This window comes from Meles meles, chromosome 4 (assembly GCF_922984935.1).
Source record: "Meles meles chromosome 4, mMelMel3.1 paternal haplotype, whole genome shotgun sequence".
NCBI classification, from domain to species: domain Eukaryota; kingdom Metazoa; phylum Chordata; class Mammalia; order Carnivora; family Mustelidae; genus Meles; species Meles meles.
In genome coordinates, this window is record NC_060069.1 from 164,419,030 (window position 1) to 164,437,722 (window position 18,693).

Genomic DNA, 18,693 nt, shown 5'->3' on the forward strand with positions numbered 1-18,693 from the left:
GCCTGCCTCTCTGCCTACCTGTGATCTCTCTCTCTCGCTGTCAAATAAATAAATAAAAATCTTTAAAAAAAAAGAATTATCAAAGAAACTTTAATGCCAAATGATTGCCAGCTGTTTTTGATGGGGATGACACCTAAAAAACAAAATTTAACTTTGTCTTGCTTTGTAAATGAACAGGGCTGACTGAATCACCAAGAGAGATGCCTGGTGGGGCACCTGGGTGGCTCCGTCGATTCAGAACCTGACTTGGTTTCGGCTCCGGTCGTGATCACAGGGCCATGAGACTGAACCACGCTTGGGCTCCCCGCTCAGTGGGGAGTCTGCGGGAGATTCTTTCTCCCCTCTGCCCCTCCCCCTGCTTGCACGCTTTCTCTAAAGAAAGAAAATCTTTTTTAAAAATGGAGGAGCCCCTGCATGGCTCAGTAGGTTAAGCAATTGCTCAGGTCATGATCTCAGGGTCCTGGGAGAGAGCCCTGCATGCTTCTCCCTCTCCCCTCCCCTCCCCCCGCTCATGTACACACTCTCTCGCATATAAATGAATTAAAGTTAAATAAATAAATAAAGTCTTTTAAAAAAAAAACAAACCCTGCCTTTTCACATAGCTTAGACGAGCTTCTAAATCTGAAAATTTACCTTAGGATGTCCCCCTTGTTGAGATTGAGCAGAACATTGTACCCCTGGAACTCAGCTTCACTGGCACAGAACACACCCTTGTTTCTCAGGTCCTGGTACATCTCCTTCAAACTCTGAAGGCACTTGGTCATGTTCTCATTGTTGATCTTGGCATCAAAGGAGGACATGGGCTCCTCACACATGAAGTGAGCACAGTGGATATGGAACCGGGTACACTTCTCAATCAGAGACGCCGTCACAGGGTCACACAAGTGCTGCTGTGTGATGTCCTGGCCACAAGCAGGAGGGAGTATCACACACACCTTACACACACGTGTCGTGTACACACGATCTCACGCACGCTATTTCCATGCGTCGGGAACAAACTATTAGAAGAATCACGATTACCTGAATTTCTCACATGTCAATTTCAAACAAAGCCCACGAAGCACATTTTAACAGGACTTTGTAATGATTTTAAATAATAGCATTTTTTCTACACAGATAAAATATAACTGAGTCAAGGAGTAAAATGAAAAGAAATCTTGCTTCAACTTTGGAATTCACATGCATTTTCTAATTTTCTGATTAGAAGTGGCTGATACCTTCCGTATGCCGCGTGTGCGGTTCCACACGAAGTCATACCAGTCCCGCAGGCTGCCCTCCTTCTGGTCCATGATCTGAGTCACCAAGTAGTCCATGGTCCTGCCGAGCACTGCTGTGGGCCGCAGCTCGTGCGGAAGGGGCTCCTCCTGATCAGCGGAGGAGCGGCTGTACTCCTTCACAGCTGCCGCGTGGTCCACCTGGGGACACACAGTTGGGGCCGGCAGCAGGGTGTCAGGTGCTGGGCCAGCCTCCCCACAGCCGGGCCTTAAAAGGAGGAGGAAAATCCCCCACATACTCATACAACATCAGTAACACAGAATACAATTTTAAAATGTAAAATTTCTGTTTGAAAGTAATGATCAAAATTCAAAAACAAACGAGAAACTTGTTTCTGGCGAATACAACAAGGAGCGAAAAAGCAGACGTAATGTCAGTGGGGCACCTGGCGGGCTCAGTCAGTGGAGCGTGAAACTCTTGATCTTGGGGTTGTGAGTTCAAGCCCCACCCTAGATGCAGAGATTACTTAAAACTTAAAAAAAAGAAGGAATGTAAGTAGAGATACGTCTGCACGGCTCCAAGGGCAGAGGAGTGACAGGTAAAGAACCCTGAAGCACGGGAACAGACTCCAGCCACGCTCAGACACCAAAGTCAACTCTACACACACTAGAAAGGAAATGGAAACAGCAGCAGGGGCCTCACAGGGTCAGGAGAGCTGTGTGCACAGGCCTGGAGCTGTCCCACCTGGAAAGGAGACAGATGACATGTGGCCAAGGACAGAAGCCCAGACATCTACAGGACTGAGCCCTGGGCCTCCGCTGCAAGCCAGCATCACCGTCTCGGAGGGCAGGAGCCTCTGCTGTGATATCCTGCCCAGCTGGGGTCCCCACATTGGGCAAGGGCAACTTAAAACCACCAGCCCTGGGGCACCCAGCTGGCTCCATCTACGGAGCATGTGACTCTCGATGTCAGGGTTGTAAGTTCAAGCCACATGCTGGGTACACGCAGACATAGTTAAAAATAAGTTTAAAAAAAAAAAAACCCACCAACCAAGAGGGAAGGCCGCGAGCAAAATTAACGAAGAGGAAAAAGGATCTAAAACGAGCAGATTTCCTGGGGAACGATTTGGGAACGTGCACCGGCACACACGGGTTCAGGAACCTGAAGGAAGGTCACAGCCTCTACCGCAGTAACTTAGTTCTTAGGACCTATCGGAAGAAAACAATCTACACACCTTAGACTCATTACCTACAATATGCCCAAGAGAATCACTAGTAAAATCTAAATATCTAGTGATCGCGAAACGGGAAGTTTTGACAGAGCCACACAATCAATAATATGCTGTCATTTGAAACGCTGAAGAGTTTTCAGAAAAGAAAAAGTAATAAAACTTATGTGAAAAGGATTCACACAGAATTGCATCGAGACCATAATCTCAACTTTGCGAAACACAAACAGGAAGAAAACTGTGAAAAGGAAAAAGAAATGAAAAGAAAGTTTTAATCTGTGACACAAATCTGTATGTACAGCTACGCCTTGAGTACCCGGGCGTCCAGTCAGCCTCTGCAAGTGCTCAGCGCATGCCTCACAGTACCACCCCTTTAATGTGAAAGTCCGTAGCAGCCACTCCAAATCCCTGCCACCCTCTAAAAAGGTAAACGCCCAAATCAAGTACCAAGGTGTACCGGAATTATAAAAGAGTAAGTCCCCCCTCCTATATATCCCGTCTCCACCCTGAAGATTAAATACGGACAGGGGCCTAGAGAGGAACCCCAGGGGACACAGGGCTCCACCTGGTCAGTCCCTGGGACCACTTCAAACACGCTCAGCTGGCTCCGGGTCTCCCGCATGTAGCGCTCCTTTTCAGGACACATGTCTGGGCACGTCCCAACGAACGTCCTTGCTTTGTCCAGGTCGGTTCTTTTCACCCGCGCTAAAGGACAAGTAAAAAGTAAGAACGAACCACACAGTTACTACGATGATAAAAGGAAAAATAGAACTAAAGACAAAAGCCACACGCAAATGATAAAGGAAAGCACTAGGCCTAGAGAGAGGGAAGCATGGCCTATCATGTCAGGCACCAGGGCACCTGGAGGCCTCGTCGCTTCGCCACAGCCATAGGCCTGTGCTACATGACACGGGCGGGGCGGGGGGCAGCAGACATCACTGTCCACGGCTCCGCAGCAGCCTGAACAATCTACGGTCATGCTGTGGTATGTTTGCTAAAAAGATCAGTTTGCCGACTGTCAACATCCCAAACACACTGGCTCTCTCACTCGGTACCTCATCGCTTCCATCCCAGCCTGCTGGTGCTGTGGCGGGAATCACCTATGAGAGCCTGTACTGCCCAAGGGCTTCAACAGTTCCAAAAGTATCTTTTAAGTGAGATGAACTACAACAACGTCAAGCTTTTTTATTCTGAAAAATTTCAACACGTACCAATTTTATCTGGAATATAAATCACCAGGTCAGTGACACGACGAATAGCTTTCACTACCATGTTAAGGAAGCACTGTGATAAGTCCACCTACTCACAGCTTCCAGAAAGAGTAAAATCTCACAGCTACAATTTAATTTAAGAAAAACTTTGCAAGGGTTCCTGGATGGCTTAGTCAGTTAAACATCTGCCTTCAGGTCAGGTCATGATCCCAGGATCAAGCCCCATGTCCAGCTCCCTGCTCAGTGGGGAGTCTGCTGCTCCCTCTCCCTCTGCTGCTCCCCCTTCTCCATTTCCCTCTCTCACACTTAAATAAATAAATAAAATCTTTTTAAAAAAATGTAAAAAAGTAAAAAACTTTGCAAAGAAAAGCACAAATACTTTCTCTTTTCATGTGTGGTCACTGCGCCTATTTTTTTTAAATTAACCAAATACTTCTTTTTTGAATAGGTAATATACGCACGTTGAGTTATATTCCAAAGGTAAAAAATGTTAAAATAGAACCCCCCACCCTGCACCCTGTTCCCTCTCTGATCAAGGTGAACAGATCCTTTCATCCTCCAAGACTACTTCATGAACCCGCAGGCAGGGACACTCACGTGTGCATGAACACGCACACGCCCCCCCCTTGTGTATACACAAATGTAGTACACTATGTACTTCCACACTACGATTTTCTACTTCGTAACATACCTACGTTCTTCTCCATAAAGAAACCCCAGTCTTCTTTCAGGCTGTTTAGAATCTCACTATGTGGATAGTCAATTCCCAATCTTTGTCATCCCAAACCACCTTGTGTGTGAAACACGTGTGCTCACACACACACACACACACACACGGGACTGCCTGCGGGACAGATTCTGCACATGGGATGCTGGGTCAAAGGCACAGGCTTTCCTAAGGCTGAAAGGTACTGCCGACCTGCCCTCTTCCGTGGGGCGCAGCCATCCGCTGCCAGCTCAAGGACACGTCAGCATGGTGCGACGGGGGAGAGGCCCCCTCTGCGGGCGAACCTGGCACTCCTCTGTGTGGTGGGGCGGGCACCTTCTGTATGTTTAAAGACCAGTTCATGACACAGTTGACCCTGGAACAACGCAGGTCAGAACTGCACGGGTGCACTCATACACAGATTTTTCATGGTACCGTAAGTCTATTTTCTCTTCCTCATCATTTTAATAACATTTTCTTTTCTCTAGCTTAATTTATTGTAGGATATGAAACATACGACGCACAAAATAGGTGTCGACTGACTGTTACGAGTAAGTCCCCAGTAGGCTATTAGCAGTTAAGTCTTTGGAGAGTCAATAGTTATTATGTGGCTTTTCGACTGCAAGGGCGCTCGCGCCCCAAGCCTTGTGCTGGTCAAGGTCAGGTGTACTTCCTTTTCTCTAACTCTTCGGACCCCCTACTCATTTCTCTATTGGACTGGTCTTTTTCACAGTGACTTCCACAAGCCTTTGTGATATGAGTTACAGATTTTTCCCCTTGGTTGACATTTCTTAAGTTTCATTTATGCAGATTTCTGTCAAACCAAACATTTGGATTTTTGTTTAATATGTGCTTTCTGAATGCCTAAAAATTGCCCTTTAAAATGTCTACTTTTGGGGGCACCTGGGTGGCTCGGTGGGTTAAGGCCTCTGCCTTCAGCTCAGGTCATGATCTCAGGGTCCTGGGATCGAGCCCCACATCGGGCTCTCTACTCAGCAGGCGTCGGCTTCCCTCTCTCTCTCTGCCTGCCTCTCTGCCTACTTGTGATCTTTCTCTGTCAAATGAATAAATAAAATCTTAAAAAAAAAAAAATGTCTACTTTAGCATGGGATCAAGAGTTTATGGATTTTCTTCCAAAAATAAAATTAAAGAGACACCTGCCTTCTAGTCCACGTCCACCACTCCCTTGGGCAACCAGTACACAGCAAAGACTCTATGCATTGCGCTGAAGGACCCAGGGACTCGATGGCAGCGGGGCCCCATGGGCAGGGGGTGCTCCTCCCAAGTCCTACAATGACCGTATCACGACCTTAGCCAGGTCTCTGGACCGCTGCTGAGATGCGCAGACCATACCTTGCCGCATGATTCTGTCCCTCTGGTCAAGCAGGCGGTACTTCTCCTCAGAAGTCTCAGCCACGGTGCCTATCAGGGTGCTAAGCGATGCCACACATGGCCCGAGGCCCTCAGAGCCCTCGGAGCCCGAGTCAAAAGGGTCCCCCTCAAACTGATGGGTCTTCAGAAGACTTGGCTTCTTCACTGGAGAGCTACAAGGAAAGTAACAATCAAGGGCCTCGTAGCCATCAGGGCCTTCTACACTTCTACTGCGGAACGCGTCCATCATTCCAACTTCCTGCTCCTCCAACACTGACAAACTGCAAGTACATGAGACGTGCCTTGACGATGCGAGTGACGAGCACACGGGTGTTCCTCTGGTCATGTGTGCGTTTTAAAATATTCCGCACTCTGGGGCGCCTGGGGGGCTCAGCTGGTTAAGCATCTGCCTTCGGCTCAGCTCACAATCCCAGGGTCCTGGGATTAAGCCCTGCATCGGGCTCTCTGCTCAGCGGGGAGTCTGCTTCTCCTTCTGCCCCTTCCCCCTGCTCACGCGCACTCGCCCACTCTCTCTCTCTCATGCGTGCGCAAAAATAAATAAATAAAATCTAAAAGAAAAAATACTGTATACTTTTTAAAAATGAGATGCGGCCACTTAAACAGCTGAAATGAACATCTGTAGATTTTTATCTCAAAAAAAATGAAATTCTGCTTGGGGTAAAAAAAAAGAAATACTTTAACGCCAGGAGGAAGTCACACGCCTACGTGTTTTCATACGTCACTTCACTCCGATGGAGGAATACACTAAACAGAAACGGGCAATGTCTCTGAGCTTCCCCGCCTCCTGGTTGGCTTTCAGTGTCCGGGGAACCCCGACGCCGAGGAAGACATGACTGGCTGAGCGGGAAAGGAAGCAGCACAAACAAACGGCAGCTGCCCTGCCAGCTGTGAAACGGACAGTGAGGGGACAGTGCACTAACCAAATGCAGGAAGCACGAGGAGGGAAGGAGGCGGGGTGATGCGGGAAGGGGGGCCTCTGGGAACAGAGTTCCACTCAGACGGGGACGCCACGTGAAGCACACAGCACGAGGTCGCGCCCGCCTGAGAGCCCGACCCCTGGCTCCCCAGCATCACGCGGCCGAGGAGACCGCCTCACCGTAATAAGCAGAATCTACAGAAAGTCACACTGGAAACTGCTACAAGGAGCTCCTGGGAACACTGATCACAGCAGCGAGGCCTCCTCAGGGGAAAGCTGCTCCTTCCACACGACACACATCGGTGCCGGGAGAAGCGCACGGGGCACGGGACTGAGCAAGACAAGCGAGGAGCCCAGGGGCTCTGCCCAGCCGCCTCCCCCTTGCCCTCCCGCCACGCCCTCCTCTCCCTGTCCCGGGGCCCCACGCCCCCTGCTCGAGTGTCCGAGTGGCGCCCGCTTCCCCGCACGCTCCGGCATGACCGCCGCCGAGCGCAGAAGCTGAAGAACCACAGGAAGGGCCAGCTGCACCTTTTGCTCAGGAGGGTGCCGGCTGCGGCCCTCGCCCCGGGCTTGCCAAGAGAAGAGTGCTGAAAGCCTGTGTCCTCCGGGCCCTGGCCAGCTTCGCCATCACCTGGCTTCTTCTCCTTCACGGAAAAGGGCTTCTTGTTGGGACCTGAGGACACAAGAGCACAGAGTTCATGAACCACAAATCACGAGACCCTGGACTTTTTGAAAAAGTCATACTCTCTTAGTTGGCACAAGGGATTCCGGGGAGCCCACAGAAACGCTCAGAGACCCAGGATGCACCGCCTGCCGGCCCCACCCTGGCGGCAGCGGAAGCTCGGAGGGTGTGGTACACAGACAACCCGAGACTATACCCAGAAGAACTGCAAACTCACTTATTTTCTTCTTGTGCCAAAAGATAGCCATGTCTTTATGCAAGCCTTTCCCCTTCTTCCTAGCCAGGGCTGCAGACACCTAGAAAACAGTCCACAACACAACGTATGAGGGCATCGGGCCACCAAAGGAAACGAGATTAAAACCACAAAGGCAGGGGCGCCTGGGTGGCTCAGTGGGTTAAAGCCTCTGCCTTCGGCTCAGGTCATGTGGGATCAAGCCCCACGTTGGGCTCTCTGCTCAGCAGGGAGCCTGCTTCCCCCTCTTTCACTCTCTCTGCCTACTTGTGATCTCTGTCAAATAAATAAATAAAAATCTTAAAAAAAAAAACAAAACACAAAGGCAGTAGCAGAATTCTGCACCATAGAGCAAAGCCTCCGCCCCCTCCGTGTTCTGACCACGCAGTCTGCTTCCAGACACAGCAGGCACAGTCCTCGCCTCCCTTACTCATCTCACAAGCATGGATTTGCTCTTCTCCTTTTTGAAAGTAATGACTTTACTGGAACAGAACCCACAGCTTGGCCTTGTTGGCATTTGGTGAGAGGACTCTCGTCACCTGATTACGCACACAGTAATGGAAAGATTGTCAAGTCACACCTGAAGACAAAAGGAAGAGGGCGCCTGGGTGGCTCAGTGGGTGAAGCCTCTGCCTTTGGCTCAGGTCATGATCTCAGGGTCCCGGGATCGAGCCCTGCATCGGGCTCTCTGCTCAGTGGGGAGCCTCCTTCCCCCTCTCTCTCTGCCTGTCTCTCTGCCTACTTGTGATCTCTTTCTCTCTGTCAAATAAATAAATAAATCTTAAAAGAAAAAAAGGAAGAGAAGGATACACGTGGATACAATTTATCACAAAAGCAACTACTTATTAGTGTACCTACAGACATACCAACCAAAATGTCTAGAAAAATACGTCATTCTAGGTAATGGTGTTTGCTCCTGCATAACAGGAGAGATGAGGGTAATGAGGGGACCTCGGCATTATATGTATCAGTGAGCTGCTTACAATGACAATTTACATATTTAGTACATTAATATTTTTTAGGGTTCAGCTAGAAGCGCAAGTACATCTCAAAAGCCAAATAACTTAAAAAACAAAAAACAACACGTGACCCAGCAATTCCACTCCTAAGTACATACCCAGAAGAATTAAAAGAAGAGTCTTGAGATATTTGCATACTGTCTTCAGGGCAGCACTATTCAAAATAGCCAAAAAGTAGAAACAATCTCTGTCCATCGACAGATTGATAAACAAAATGTAATATATTGGAATATTATTCTATACGATGTAGTATTATTCAACCATAAAAGGAATGAAATATAACCTCATGGACAAACTTTGAAAACATGACGCTAATCAAAACAAGCAGGACAAATATTATACGATCCCACTTAAAAGTAATTTCTAGAACAGGCAAACTGATGGAGACAGAAAGCAGAGTAGAGGTCACCAAGGGCTGGCGGAAGGAGAAAATGGGGAGTTATTGCTTAGTGGTTACAGTTTCTGTTTGGGACGATGAAAAAGTTCTGGAAAGGGACAGTGGTGATGGCTGTTCAACATTGTGAAGATAATTATTATAATAATAATCACCATGGAAAAAAGTCGACAGAAAGGAATAAACGTCAAAAGCCCCAAAGCTGTGCATGTATTTTGGCACAGATCTTCTCCTCTCAGGAATTTAAACAAAGGATATAAGCCGGTCAGAAATACATACATAAACTGTCCACAAACAGAAAACTGGCCAAGTAGGTAACCAGAATAGAATGCCATGTAGCACTTAACAATCCTATTCTAACGCAGGCTATTTACTGCTTTCAAGCCTGGAAAGGTTACCAGACGGCATATGCGGTATGATCCCATTCGTGCAAAACTAACATGACTACAGACTCGCCAAGATATTAACCAAAATATTCTTAATTGGTATCTTAGAAAATAGGATTATGGGTGATTTTGTGCCCCCTCCCATAGATTTGGTTTTTTTCCTCCTACATTATCATTTTTAAAAAGTATAAAGACACGCTTTCTACTTTATAAATTCTATAGAAATTTATCTCTCCCAAGAAAATTCAGAAAAAACAATGAAGATATAAAGCCACATAACGTGAATAGTCCTGTATGTACACACCCACAACCAACACATTGCGCACGTGTGCTCATACACAGATTTACGGTCACGGTATAACCCAAACAAGCAACGGCAGTTATCTCTGGAGAATGGGACGACAAGCGGAGTCCGCTGTTGCTGGACTGTTGGAATGTTTAGTGATCATGTACTGTGACCAAATAAACAAGAAAACTCAATTTCGAAAAAAGTGCTGTGTGATTACAGAGCCACTCCCATGCATTTCAGAGGAATCGGACTCATGGAATCACTCCCCCAGTATTTCTAGAACACTCATCCAATAGGGACTGCAAGCTTTCCATGAGTAACTCCAAGTTATGAAATAAACAGTGCCACTCCAGCCTCTCCAAGTTAAAAGTAAGCTATTCGGGTAAACTTGCCCAAATTCTAGCAAACAACTGATAGATTAAAAAATGGGTTTTAAAGTGACAAAGTTCAAAATTTTTTCCACTCACATTAAACTTCCTGGAAATACTCACATGATCAAAAAAATACACCACTGCAAGCTTTTTGCTGCGCCTGGTATAGATACGCTGCACTTTAGCAATTTTACCGAAGTGTTTCTCCAGAATGGTCCTGTCATTGAGAGAGTCGGGGATGTTCTTACACTGGATTGCTGTGATTTCCGTGGGAGACAAGCCCCCGAGACTGTCTGTGCTCTCGCTTCTTTTACTTTGACGTCCAGGCGTTCCTCTTAGAGAATCTAGGGATCAGAGAACAGGCACCAAGACGTATCAGACGGGGCGCTAGGTGGTTCAGTCAGTTAAGCAGCTGACTCTTGACTTCAGGTCCCGTCATGATCTCAGGGTGGCGAGATGGAGCCCCGTATCAGGCATGGAGCTCAGCGGGGAGTCACAGCCTGCTTGAGATTCTCTCCCTCTCCTTCTACTTGTGTGCTCCACAAAATAAATAAACCTTAAAACAAATGTATCAGATGTAGCGTTTCAAAGTCTATCTGTTGACTCATGTAACCTCCACAGCCAGCGTGGGCGCCAACCCAAGACCCCGAGATCAAGAGCCACATGCTCTCCCAACTCAGGGGCCCGAGATGTAGCATTTCACACAGGAGGCAGCAGCTACGTAAGAGCAAAGGAAATGTTCACGTAGGACATGCTCTTGGCATGTTAGAATTCCTAGTGTTTACAGAAAATTCACCAGACCCATCAAACTAAGACCTGGGGAAATATACCGAAAACCTGCCAGCAACACTTACGGGACGGCACACGTATTTAGATCTCACCTTCCTTTTTATCTCTAGTTTCAGCTTCTTCCTCTTTATTCCCACCTGGGAGCCGGGAAGGTGCCAAGACAGGCTGACTTCCTCCTGGGATGGCCGCGTGGTCGTTCTCCCCAGATTCGGCACAGCCAATATCCTTTTTAGATTCCTTGCTGCCCAGACGACTTGCTTCTTTATTGCTTTTGAAGACATCTTGTATCGTTCGACCAAACAAGGAGCCTCCCCGGGGTCGATTCAGGCGCACAGGTCGTTTATCGGGAGGCTGATCCCCCCTCGACAGAGCGTCCAAGTCTTCTGCTGCATCATGCCCATGTCTCCTCGGGGACCGGTCCTGGTCCTCCTTCCTTTTCAGTCCTTTCATGAGGCTGGGAAGTGGCTCCATTTGGGAAACACGTTCTTCACATCCTTGTCTTACACCTGTTTTGCTAACTGGAAACGGTTCACCCAGAGGTCCTGACGATACGGGGAAGTTGGCGAAGCTACTGTTAGAACTTCCAAATAGTGACTTAGAGGCCCTCTTCTCTTCCTCTACATTTTGGTTTGACAAAGCAGGGGTAAGGGCAGATGACGAATTACTACTACTGACCGGTTTTGAAAAGGTGAAGTTTGAATTGGCAGCTGAGCTGCTTGTCACCTGAGGAAAAGAAAATGGAGCCAGCCCCCCAGGGCCACTACTAATTGGGTGAGAAAATGTAAAAAATCCAGAAGTAATTGAGCTCTGAGTTTTCTCCGGCTCAGATTCGGCCCCAAATATTGGTCTAAACACGGAATTTTCCAGAGGTTTAAAGCTAAACTCTGTTTTCCCAAAACCAGAGCTAGCTATTTCCCCACTTTCCGGCCCAAATGTAGACGTTCCCGGGAAAGCCCCGAGACTGGGTGACTTAAAACTAAAGCCCGGGTTTGCAGGCACACACGAAGTTGAAGAGCCCGAGGCCGCTACGAAAGCTGGAGTCTGTGCCGGCCCAGAAAAGAGTCCCACGTTTGAGGTTTGGGAGAACCCTAACGTGTGCGCCGCAGGACTGACTCCGGGAGCTGCGGGAAAGCTGGGGACCTGCGACAGTCCCGACGCCTGCCCCGACACCGTGCTGTTCTGTCCGAAGGGGGGCGGCTGGCCGAGCCGAAACGGAGGCTTCGCGGGAAATGTGCCAACGGAACCACTGGGCGCGGCCGGGAAGGGCCCGGGCTGCTGCCCGCCGAACGGTCGGTTCATGCCGGCGGGCAGGGGTGCGCAGCGGCTCGCACCGTCCGCGGGGAGGGCGCAGGGGGAGCTCACCGTCGCGGCGCGGACACTCGAGCGCGGCTGCGGCGGGCCGGGAGCCCCTCAGTGTCCGCGGCGGCCGGGCGCGTCGTGCCCCGGCGAGGAGGAAGGCGCAGGCGTGGGCTGCGTCGGTGACCGGCGCGAGGCCCGCGACAGCGCGACGAGCACGAGCGCGGCCGCAGCCCCGCCCCGCCCCGAGCTACAATGTAGCGCCGCGCGTCAGTGTTGCAGTTTCCCGCTCCTGCTCCCACGGCCCGCCGCGCCCCGGGGCGGCCGCCCCCGCCGCGGACTGCAGTCCGGCCCCAGGTCGCGAGTCCCGGCTCCGCCAGGCGCCCCGCGCGTCTCCCCCTGCGCAGACCCGACCCCGACCGGGGCAGGGCGGGGCAGCGGAGGCCGCGCCCCCGAGAGCCGCCCGCGCCCCGCGCCCCGCCGGGGGCCGCCCGCGCCGCAGAACGGCTCCGCGGACGACACGGGGCGGCGGGGAGGCCGCAGGAGGGGGAGGCGGCCTCCGCCCGGGCCGGACCCTGCGCCGCGCTCACCGTCCGGCGCCGCGCCTCGCAGACCCGCCGCCCGCCGCCGCCCCGGGGCCCCCTCGGCGCCCGCCCGGAGGCGCAGGCCCAGACCGCGGCCGCCGGAGCCGACCCTGCCCGGCGCTCCGGGGGCAGAAAACGCCGCGGACCAACTTCCGGTCCGTCCGCGCGGCTCGGCTCCGCCCCGGCCCCGCCGCGCTCGGGTTCCGCAGGTCCGCCGCCGCCGGGCTTCCGGTGCGCGAGCCCGCGGCCTCCCGTGCCCGCGCCCCCCCGCTGCGCGTCGGCCCCGGGAACCGCGGACTCGGCGCGGCTCCGAGCGGGACGGGCGCGCGCGGGCGTCGGCGGAGCTCGCGGCCTTCCCCCGCCGGCGTCCGCTCGGGCCATGACGCTGCTGCTGCGCAACCTGCAGCGCGCGGTCCCGGTCCGCAGGGCCCCGCTCCGCCGCCGGCTGCAGCTGCTCCGGGCGGCCCTCGGCGTGCAGCGCTTCGACCTGGCGGTCGTGTGCGTGGACGACCGGACCATGCGGCGCGTCAACGCCGTGTACGGGCGCCGCGACGCCGCCACCGACGTGCTGTCCTTCCCGTTCCACGAGGTGGGAGGCCGCGCCGGCTGAGACGGAGGCCGCGGGTGGTGCGGGACGGGGGCGGCGGACGGAGCAGCGGGCGCGGCGCGGGCCGGCGGGGCCTGAGCGACTGTCGGGGAACACGCGCGACCGGGAGGAGGCCTGGCTTGGCCCCGGCCGGCTGAGACCTGGCTGCCGGGGTCCCCCCCCCCCCCCCCCCCCGGCGTCTCCCGGGCCGCGGTGTGCAGGCCGTGGCGGGTTAGCTCCCGAGTCCTGTCTCCGACCGGTTCTTCTCGTTGCAGAACCTGAAAGCGGGGGAGCTTCCCCAGCCCGATACTCCGGATGACTACAACTTGGGAGACATTGTCCTGGGAGTGGAGCACATCTTCCAGCGCCGCCGCCGAGACGAGGACTACCTGGATATCCTTACTGTGAGCGGGGCCGCCCAAGAGGGCCATGGAGGGGACGCCTGCTGCCCACGGCCTCACCGAAGGACGGGGCTCCTGGGGAAGGGACAAGCAGGGGCCGCAAGGACCCTCGGCCCTCATCCCACAGAGAGCGAGCCTAGGCCTTGGGCCCGCTTGCCGCCCTGGCGGGGTCGGGTGAGGGGAGGGGACAGGAAGCAGGTCAGAAGCCTGCTTCCCTGGGCGAAGGGACTTTCTGGCCAGGGGCGTGGCAGGAGGTCTGGCAGGGACAGAATCGCTCGGCGTGGGCTGGTGCTGGAAGTGTGCCCCCACCTCCCGGAGATCCCGTGCCCTTCAGCAGAGGGCCAGCCCACCAGGCCAGGGATCGCTGCACATAGGCACCTTCTCAGCCCCAGGCGCCCTCCAGCTATCCCTACGTTCCTAAGCGCCCACGGTGCACGGGCTGACTTCTCCCTCCCTCTCCCGCTCCTCCCCTCCATCCCCACCACCCTTGGCTCAAGGATTGGTCATGATCAGTTCCTGAAACAGCTTTTTAATTGTTCTGACAGGTGACTGCCACCCATGGGCTCTGTCACCTGCTGGGCTTCACACACAGCACAGAGGCTGAGTGGCAGAAGGTAGGAGCTGTGCCCCGGTCGCTCAGGATACAGAGGGTGCAGTCCCCTGCGTGCCAGGTGCCCAGGAACCAGGGCTGCCTGAGCTGCCCCTGCAGTCAAGTACAAAAACCAAAAGCGGGGGGGGGGGGGGGGGGGGGGGGGGGGGGGCGGGGGGGGGCAGTAAATTGAGGATTTTACAAATGCCTGCTTTATCAAAACAAAAGACTAACATTGTTTGTTTAAAATACGGGGCTCCCCAAATGCTACTAACTGTTACTTTCTTGCTGTTGAAAGGAAGATCTGAGCCGAGGAGAGTGAATTTTATAAATTCTATAAAATTCTAGTGGCTAAAAGTCAAAAATTCTTTACAAGAGAAATCGTGATGATACTTATTAGGTGGGAACAGCTTTCAGAAGATGCAGGCGTCTGAGAGAGACCTACAGGGTAAAGTTATTTAGCTGTTTGTTTCCCTGAGAAGTGACAATATTTGCCCCATTTTCAGGGTGTATGTTGGTATATGCACCCTATTGTATTTAGTAAACTCAAATTATATTTGTAATCAAATAATCAGGCTCTCTGGAAGGCGCAGAAATTGTTTTTCAATCAACAAGAGAGTCTGATCCAGTTGTCCTCACATGCAGCCGTCCCAGCCTGGGTCCCCACCAGGGACACGGTGGCTCACTTCTCCGGGTGAGAGGCTGGCCCTGCTGTGGCCCCCTCACCCCTCTGGCAGCGTCTCAGAGCCCATGATGGCACCTCTGGCCGGGACCCTGGCCCTCCTAGGGCCTCCCTGGGCACTGAGCACTCTGTCCCCCAGGAGGGCGGTCCTCATACATCCCTCTCCCGCGGACTCTGGGCCCGGCCGACCTGTGTGGTCTGTTCTCCTGCAGCCCCAGACAGGGTCTCCTCTCTTTAACCCCAGACCACTACTTGGGCCCCTGGCCCCCAGTCCCGCTGCAGGCCCCACCTGTCACCCTGCAGGCAGCGTGTCCACGTTCCGTGCGCACGGTGCTGGGTGAAGGTGAGCAGAACCAGGTCCTGCGCTTTGGCTCTTGGGGGCCACGCGGCTAAGGAGCCTCATGCCACAGCCATGGAACAGGCTCTGGGGAAGGGCTTCCCCCAGAGGACACCCCCCGGCCAGGCTGGGCGGGGGGGCTCCAAGTTGGTTTGCACTCCTTTGTTTCAGATGTTCCAGAAGGAGAAGCAGGTTCTCGAAGAGCTGAGCCGGCTCACCGGGACCAGGCTCCAGCCCCTGAGCAGGGGCCTCTTCTGAGGGTGCGGGAGGCCCAGCACCCGGGTGGCACCCGACGGATTCAGCAGGTGGACGGCAGATGGACCCTCCCCTTTCAGGCCCCCTAGGACCAGGAGGGCCCTGCTGGTCACTGGTGCCCTGTGGGGCTCAGGAGCGACCCACACTTGGGGCAAAACAGCACGAGTGGAGCCTGACCGTTCCGTGAAAGTGTAAAAGACGCGTCCAGGGGCGCCTGGGTGGCTCAGTGGGTTAGGCCGCTGCCTTCGGCTCGGGTCATGATCTCAGGGTCCTGGGATCGAGTCCTGCATCAGGCTCTCTGCTCAGTGGGGAGCCTGCTTCCCTCTCTCTCTCTCTCTGCCTGCCTCTCTGCCTACTTGTGATCTCTGTCAAATAAATAAATAAAATCTTCAAAAAAAAAAAAGCAAAGAGAAGACAATGCAGTAAAAATGTAAAAATGTGTTCATACAGCATTTCCCTCTCACTAAAAAAAAAAAAGACACGTCCATTCGTGACTTCGTTCAGAACCTAGCAAACGTTGTTTCGCTGTTGCAGAAAAAGTAGTTCTAAGCCCTTAGGCTGCAGAGCTGGAGCATGGGGCCCTCATCCCCTGAGGTTCTGTCTGTGGTCAGAGGCATGCTCTCTCCTGCCTCTACAGCTTCGGAGAGTGGAACAGGCAGCCCAGGGAGGATGTGCCCCTCGCCCTCCTTCCTGCAGGACTCCCATTGGCTATAGTCTCCACTTACCCCTTAAGAGCACTGTGACCTAAAGCCTTCGCTGGGTGTCTTTATGAGGGGAGGCACAAGGCTGACCCTTAGCGGGGCTGCAAGCCCCTGGACAACCTCAGCCAGGTGTCCCACAGCCGACATCTCCTGCCCATCCCGGCTCCTGAGGTGGGCGCAGCCCCTGGTCAGAGGTGTGCTTGTGGACCTACCTATGCCCTCTTTCCCGTGGCACCGCTGTGGCCAGAGCTGCTGAGCCCCAGAACCCCACGTCCACACGGAGCTAAGTGTCTCCCAGCTCCGGAGGCACCGAGCTCTGACTGCTGCTTCCCATCCTCTTCCCGTTACTGGTTCCTGCCTTCTCTTCTGCTACGACAATAAACCCACGAGGCACCACAGAGCCTTACCTAAGCTGTCCCTAGGCCAGGACACCAGAGTGGGCCTGCACCGCCTGGGCCTCCTGGGACTGGTGTTGGCCACAGCCCCCGAGTTCTGCCAGGGAGCTCTGAAGAGGTCACAGCAATGAAGCGCAGCCTCTCAGAGACTTCGGGCCTCAATCCGGGGTTAATAAAATTCTGAGAATCCGGTTTCTCCCGTGAATCCACTTGAAAAACATGAAAATGCATTTCCCACTGGATATCCCATCAGCCTGGATTTTCCTCAGCCCCTCAAGGAGCCAGAATTGGGCTTGTGGCACCCCTGAAGCCTTGTGGGGTACGCGTGCCTGCTTGTGAAACTTGTTCTTGGCAGAACGTCTCAGCAAAGACCAAAGATGACCCCACAAGCTCTAGGCTCTGCAGTTCTTTTTAAGAGACTGAAGGGATCCCAAGACCCACTACTCCCATCAGCAGGAATTTCGTACATCCCCTGTGCCTCTGTGGTCATGTCAGGGGCACAGGCAGTCAGGAGCACAGTTCCTCTGGAACTCAGAGCAGAACAGCTCGGGGGGTATGGGCAGGGTAGCCCGCTTTATCAGGCAATGCCCGGTGCTTCCACAGGACCTGGTCACTTCCCTCCCCCCCCCACCCCCCGCAGCCATAGCAGTGATCCTGGGGTCCAGACCTCAGGCTCCACATGCCCCGACCCCTCCCTTGGTCATGCATGCATAGGGGCTGTCCTGCATTTCTCGTCACCAGTGACCAGAGCTCTCTTCACTAACTGCTTGTCTTGTGCTCATTCTTCTTATTCTTATTTTAAGGATTTATTTTGGGGGAACAGAGAGAAAAGAATCTCAAGCCGACTCCCCACTGAGCAAGGAGACTGACGGATGATGCAGGGCTCCATCTCACCACCCCAAGATCGTGACCTGAACCAAAGTCAAAAGCTGGCCACTTAACTGACTGAGCCACCCAGCTGTCCCTAATGCTTCTTTTTCTATTGGTTTTTCTTTTTTATAGATTCAGAGGGGTTTTTATATGTCACTAAACCCAACAGAGCATGTCAACCAGTGTCCATCTGACCTAAATCTGAGAAAAGGCCGCCCCACCCAGCCTTGGGGCTCTACCTTGGCTATTTGATTCCACGTGGCACTTCTGTCCACCCCGACCTGGCCACAGTGCCCTGGTTCCAGAGCTTCCGCAAACCCAGCCTCCGCCAGGACGGGTCCCTCCTGCTCCAGACGCCTGTTGGGTCCCCTGGCCTCTGCTCTGTGTGTTCAGAAATGCAGCATGAGGAAGCCCCATGAATCCCAACAGGACGGGGTTCAGAGAACTTCCGGCTGGGGGCACACGTCCACACGGAGAGGGTGACGCACCCCAACTCCATGGGACAGAAGCTTCGGTGCTCACAACCCTCCCAGACCCGCTCTACCCTTATACCCCCTTAAATAGACTAGCCGATGTCAGTAAGCGTTGCCCGAGTTCTGTGAGCGGCTCTAATCAAACCCAGAAGGGGTTCATGGGAACCTCTGCTCCCTGACCCAGTAGGTCAGAAGCACAGGGGCAACCTGAGTTTGCAGCTGGCATGGGGCAGTCATGGGACCAAGTCCTCCGCAGTTGGATGGCGTCAGAACCGGGTGGGACCACAGACCCCCCAGCTGCTGCAAAATCAGCGATTACAAGTGTCTGTTCTGTGTGCAAGTAACGGAGATTCACAGGGAAGTACTGGGTTTTCCGTACTTGGGACAAAACCGTTGTTCCAACTTATTAGGCCCAGATAACCAGCTTCTGCCCAACTTCTTCCCTGTATTGAATCAATAATTATGTTGAGAAATAAAACCAAATCGGAAAACCATGTTAGAAAACGTCAATGTGAAAATAAGAAATTGAGCTAGCCCTTTTTTTTCTCTTTTAAGATTTTATTTATTTGACAGAGAGAAACACAGTGAGAGAGGGAACACAAGCAGGGGGAGCGGGAGGAGAAGCAGGCTTCCCGCTGAGCAGAGCCCAATGCGGGGCTCGATCCCAGGACCCTGGGATCATGACCTGAGCTGA

General features: G+C 53.1%; 2 protein-coding genes across 6 annotated transcripts in view; one reads left to right on the forward strand and one right to left on the reverse strand.

Annotated features, from left to right (window-relative positions):
- LOC123940590 (minichromosome maintenance complex component 3 associated protein) overlaps nucleotides 1–12,393 on the reverse strand; it is a 48,911-nt gene extending 36,518 nt beyond the window's left edge. For both annotated transcript variants that reach the window (XM_046003510.1, XM_046003509.1), the window contains exons 1-8: nucleotides 10,923–12,393; nucleotides 10,162–10,385; nucleotides 7,568–7,646; nucleotides 7,197–7,341; nucleotides 5,714–5,904; nucleotides 3,009–3,148; nucleotides 1,218–1,415; nucleotides 634–902 (exon numbers count right to left, since the gene is read on the reverse strand). In XM_046003510.1, the coding sequence (XP_045859466.1) occupies nucleotides 634–902; nucleotides 1,218–1,415; nucleotides 3,009–3,148; nucleotides 5,714–5,904; nucleotides 7,197–7,341; nucleotides 7,568–7,646; nucleotides 10,162–10,385; nucleotides 10,923–12,129 (2,453 nt within the window). In that variant the 5' untranslated portion in view covers nucleotides 12,130–12,393. The remainder of the gene's footprint in view (nucleotides 1–633; nucleotides 903–1,217; nucleotides 1,416–3,008; nucleotides 3,149–5,713; nucleotides 5,905–7,196; nucleotides 7,342–7,567; nucleotides 7,647–10,161; nucleotides 10,386–10,922) is intronic.
- Nucleotides 12,394–12,521: 128 nt separating this feature from the next.
- Nucleotides 12,522–15,889, forward strand: YBEY (ybeY metalloendoribonuclease). Of its 4 annotated transcripts, XM_046003511.1 has the most exons (5): nucleotides 12,522–13,299; nucleotides 13,572–13,700; nucleotides 14,243–14,311; nucleotides 14,687–14,734; nucleotides 15,477–15,889. In XM_046003511.1, exons 1-5 carry the CDS (start codon nucleotides 13,090–13,092, stop codon nucleotides 15,561–15,563), a joined length of 543 nt encoding a protein of 180 aa, XP_045859467.1. In that variant the 5' UTR covers nucleotides 12,522–13,089; the 3' UTR covers nucleotides 15,564–15,889. The 4 variants fall into 4 exon arrangements, with proteins under 4 accessions (XP_045859467.1, XP_045859468.1, XP_045859469.1 ...); XM_046003512.1 differs by lacking the exon at nucleotides 14,687–14,734; XM_046003513.1 differs by lacking the exon at nucleotides 15,477–15,889 and having other exon boundaries at nucleotides 14,585–14,728.
- Nucleotides 15,890–18,693: the final 2,804 nt, after the last annotated feature.

Excerpts from the sequence above, each read along its gene's own strand:
- YBEY (XM_046003511.1), top strand. The coding sequence starts at position 13,090 with ATGACGCTGCTGCTGCGCAACCTGCAGCGCGCGGTCCCGGTCCGCAGG. Across the intron at positions 13,300-13,571 it reads TGTCCTTCCCGTTCCACGAG|AACCTGAAAGCGGGGGAGCT; the intron begins GTGGGAGGCCGC and ends TTCTCGTTGCAG. Across the intron at positions 14,735-15,476 it reads GTCTGAGAGAGACCTACAGG|ATGTTCCAGAAGGAGAAGCA; the intron begins GTAAAGTTATTT and ends CCTTTGTTTCAG.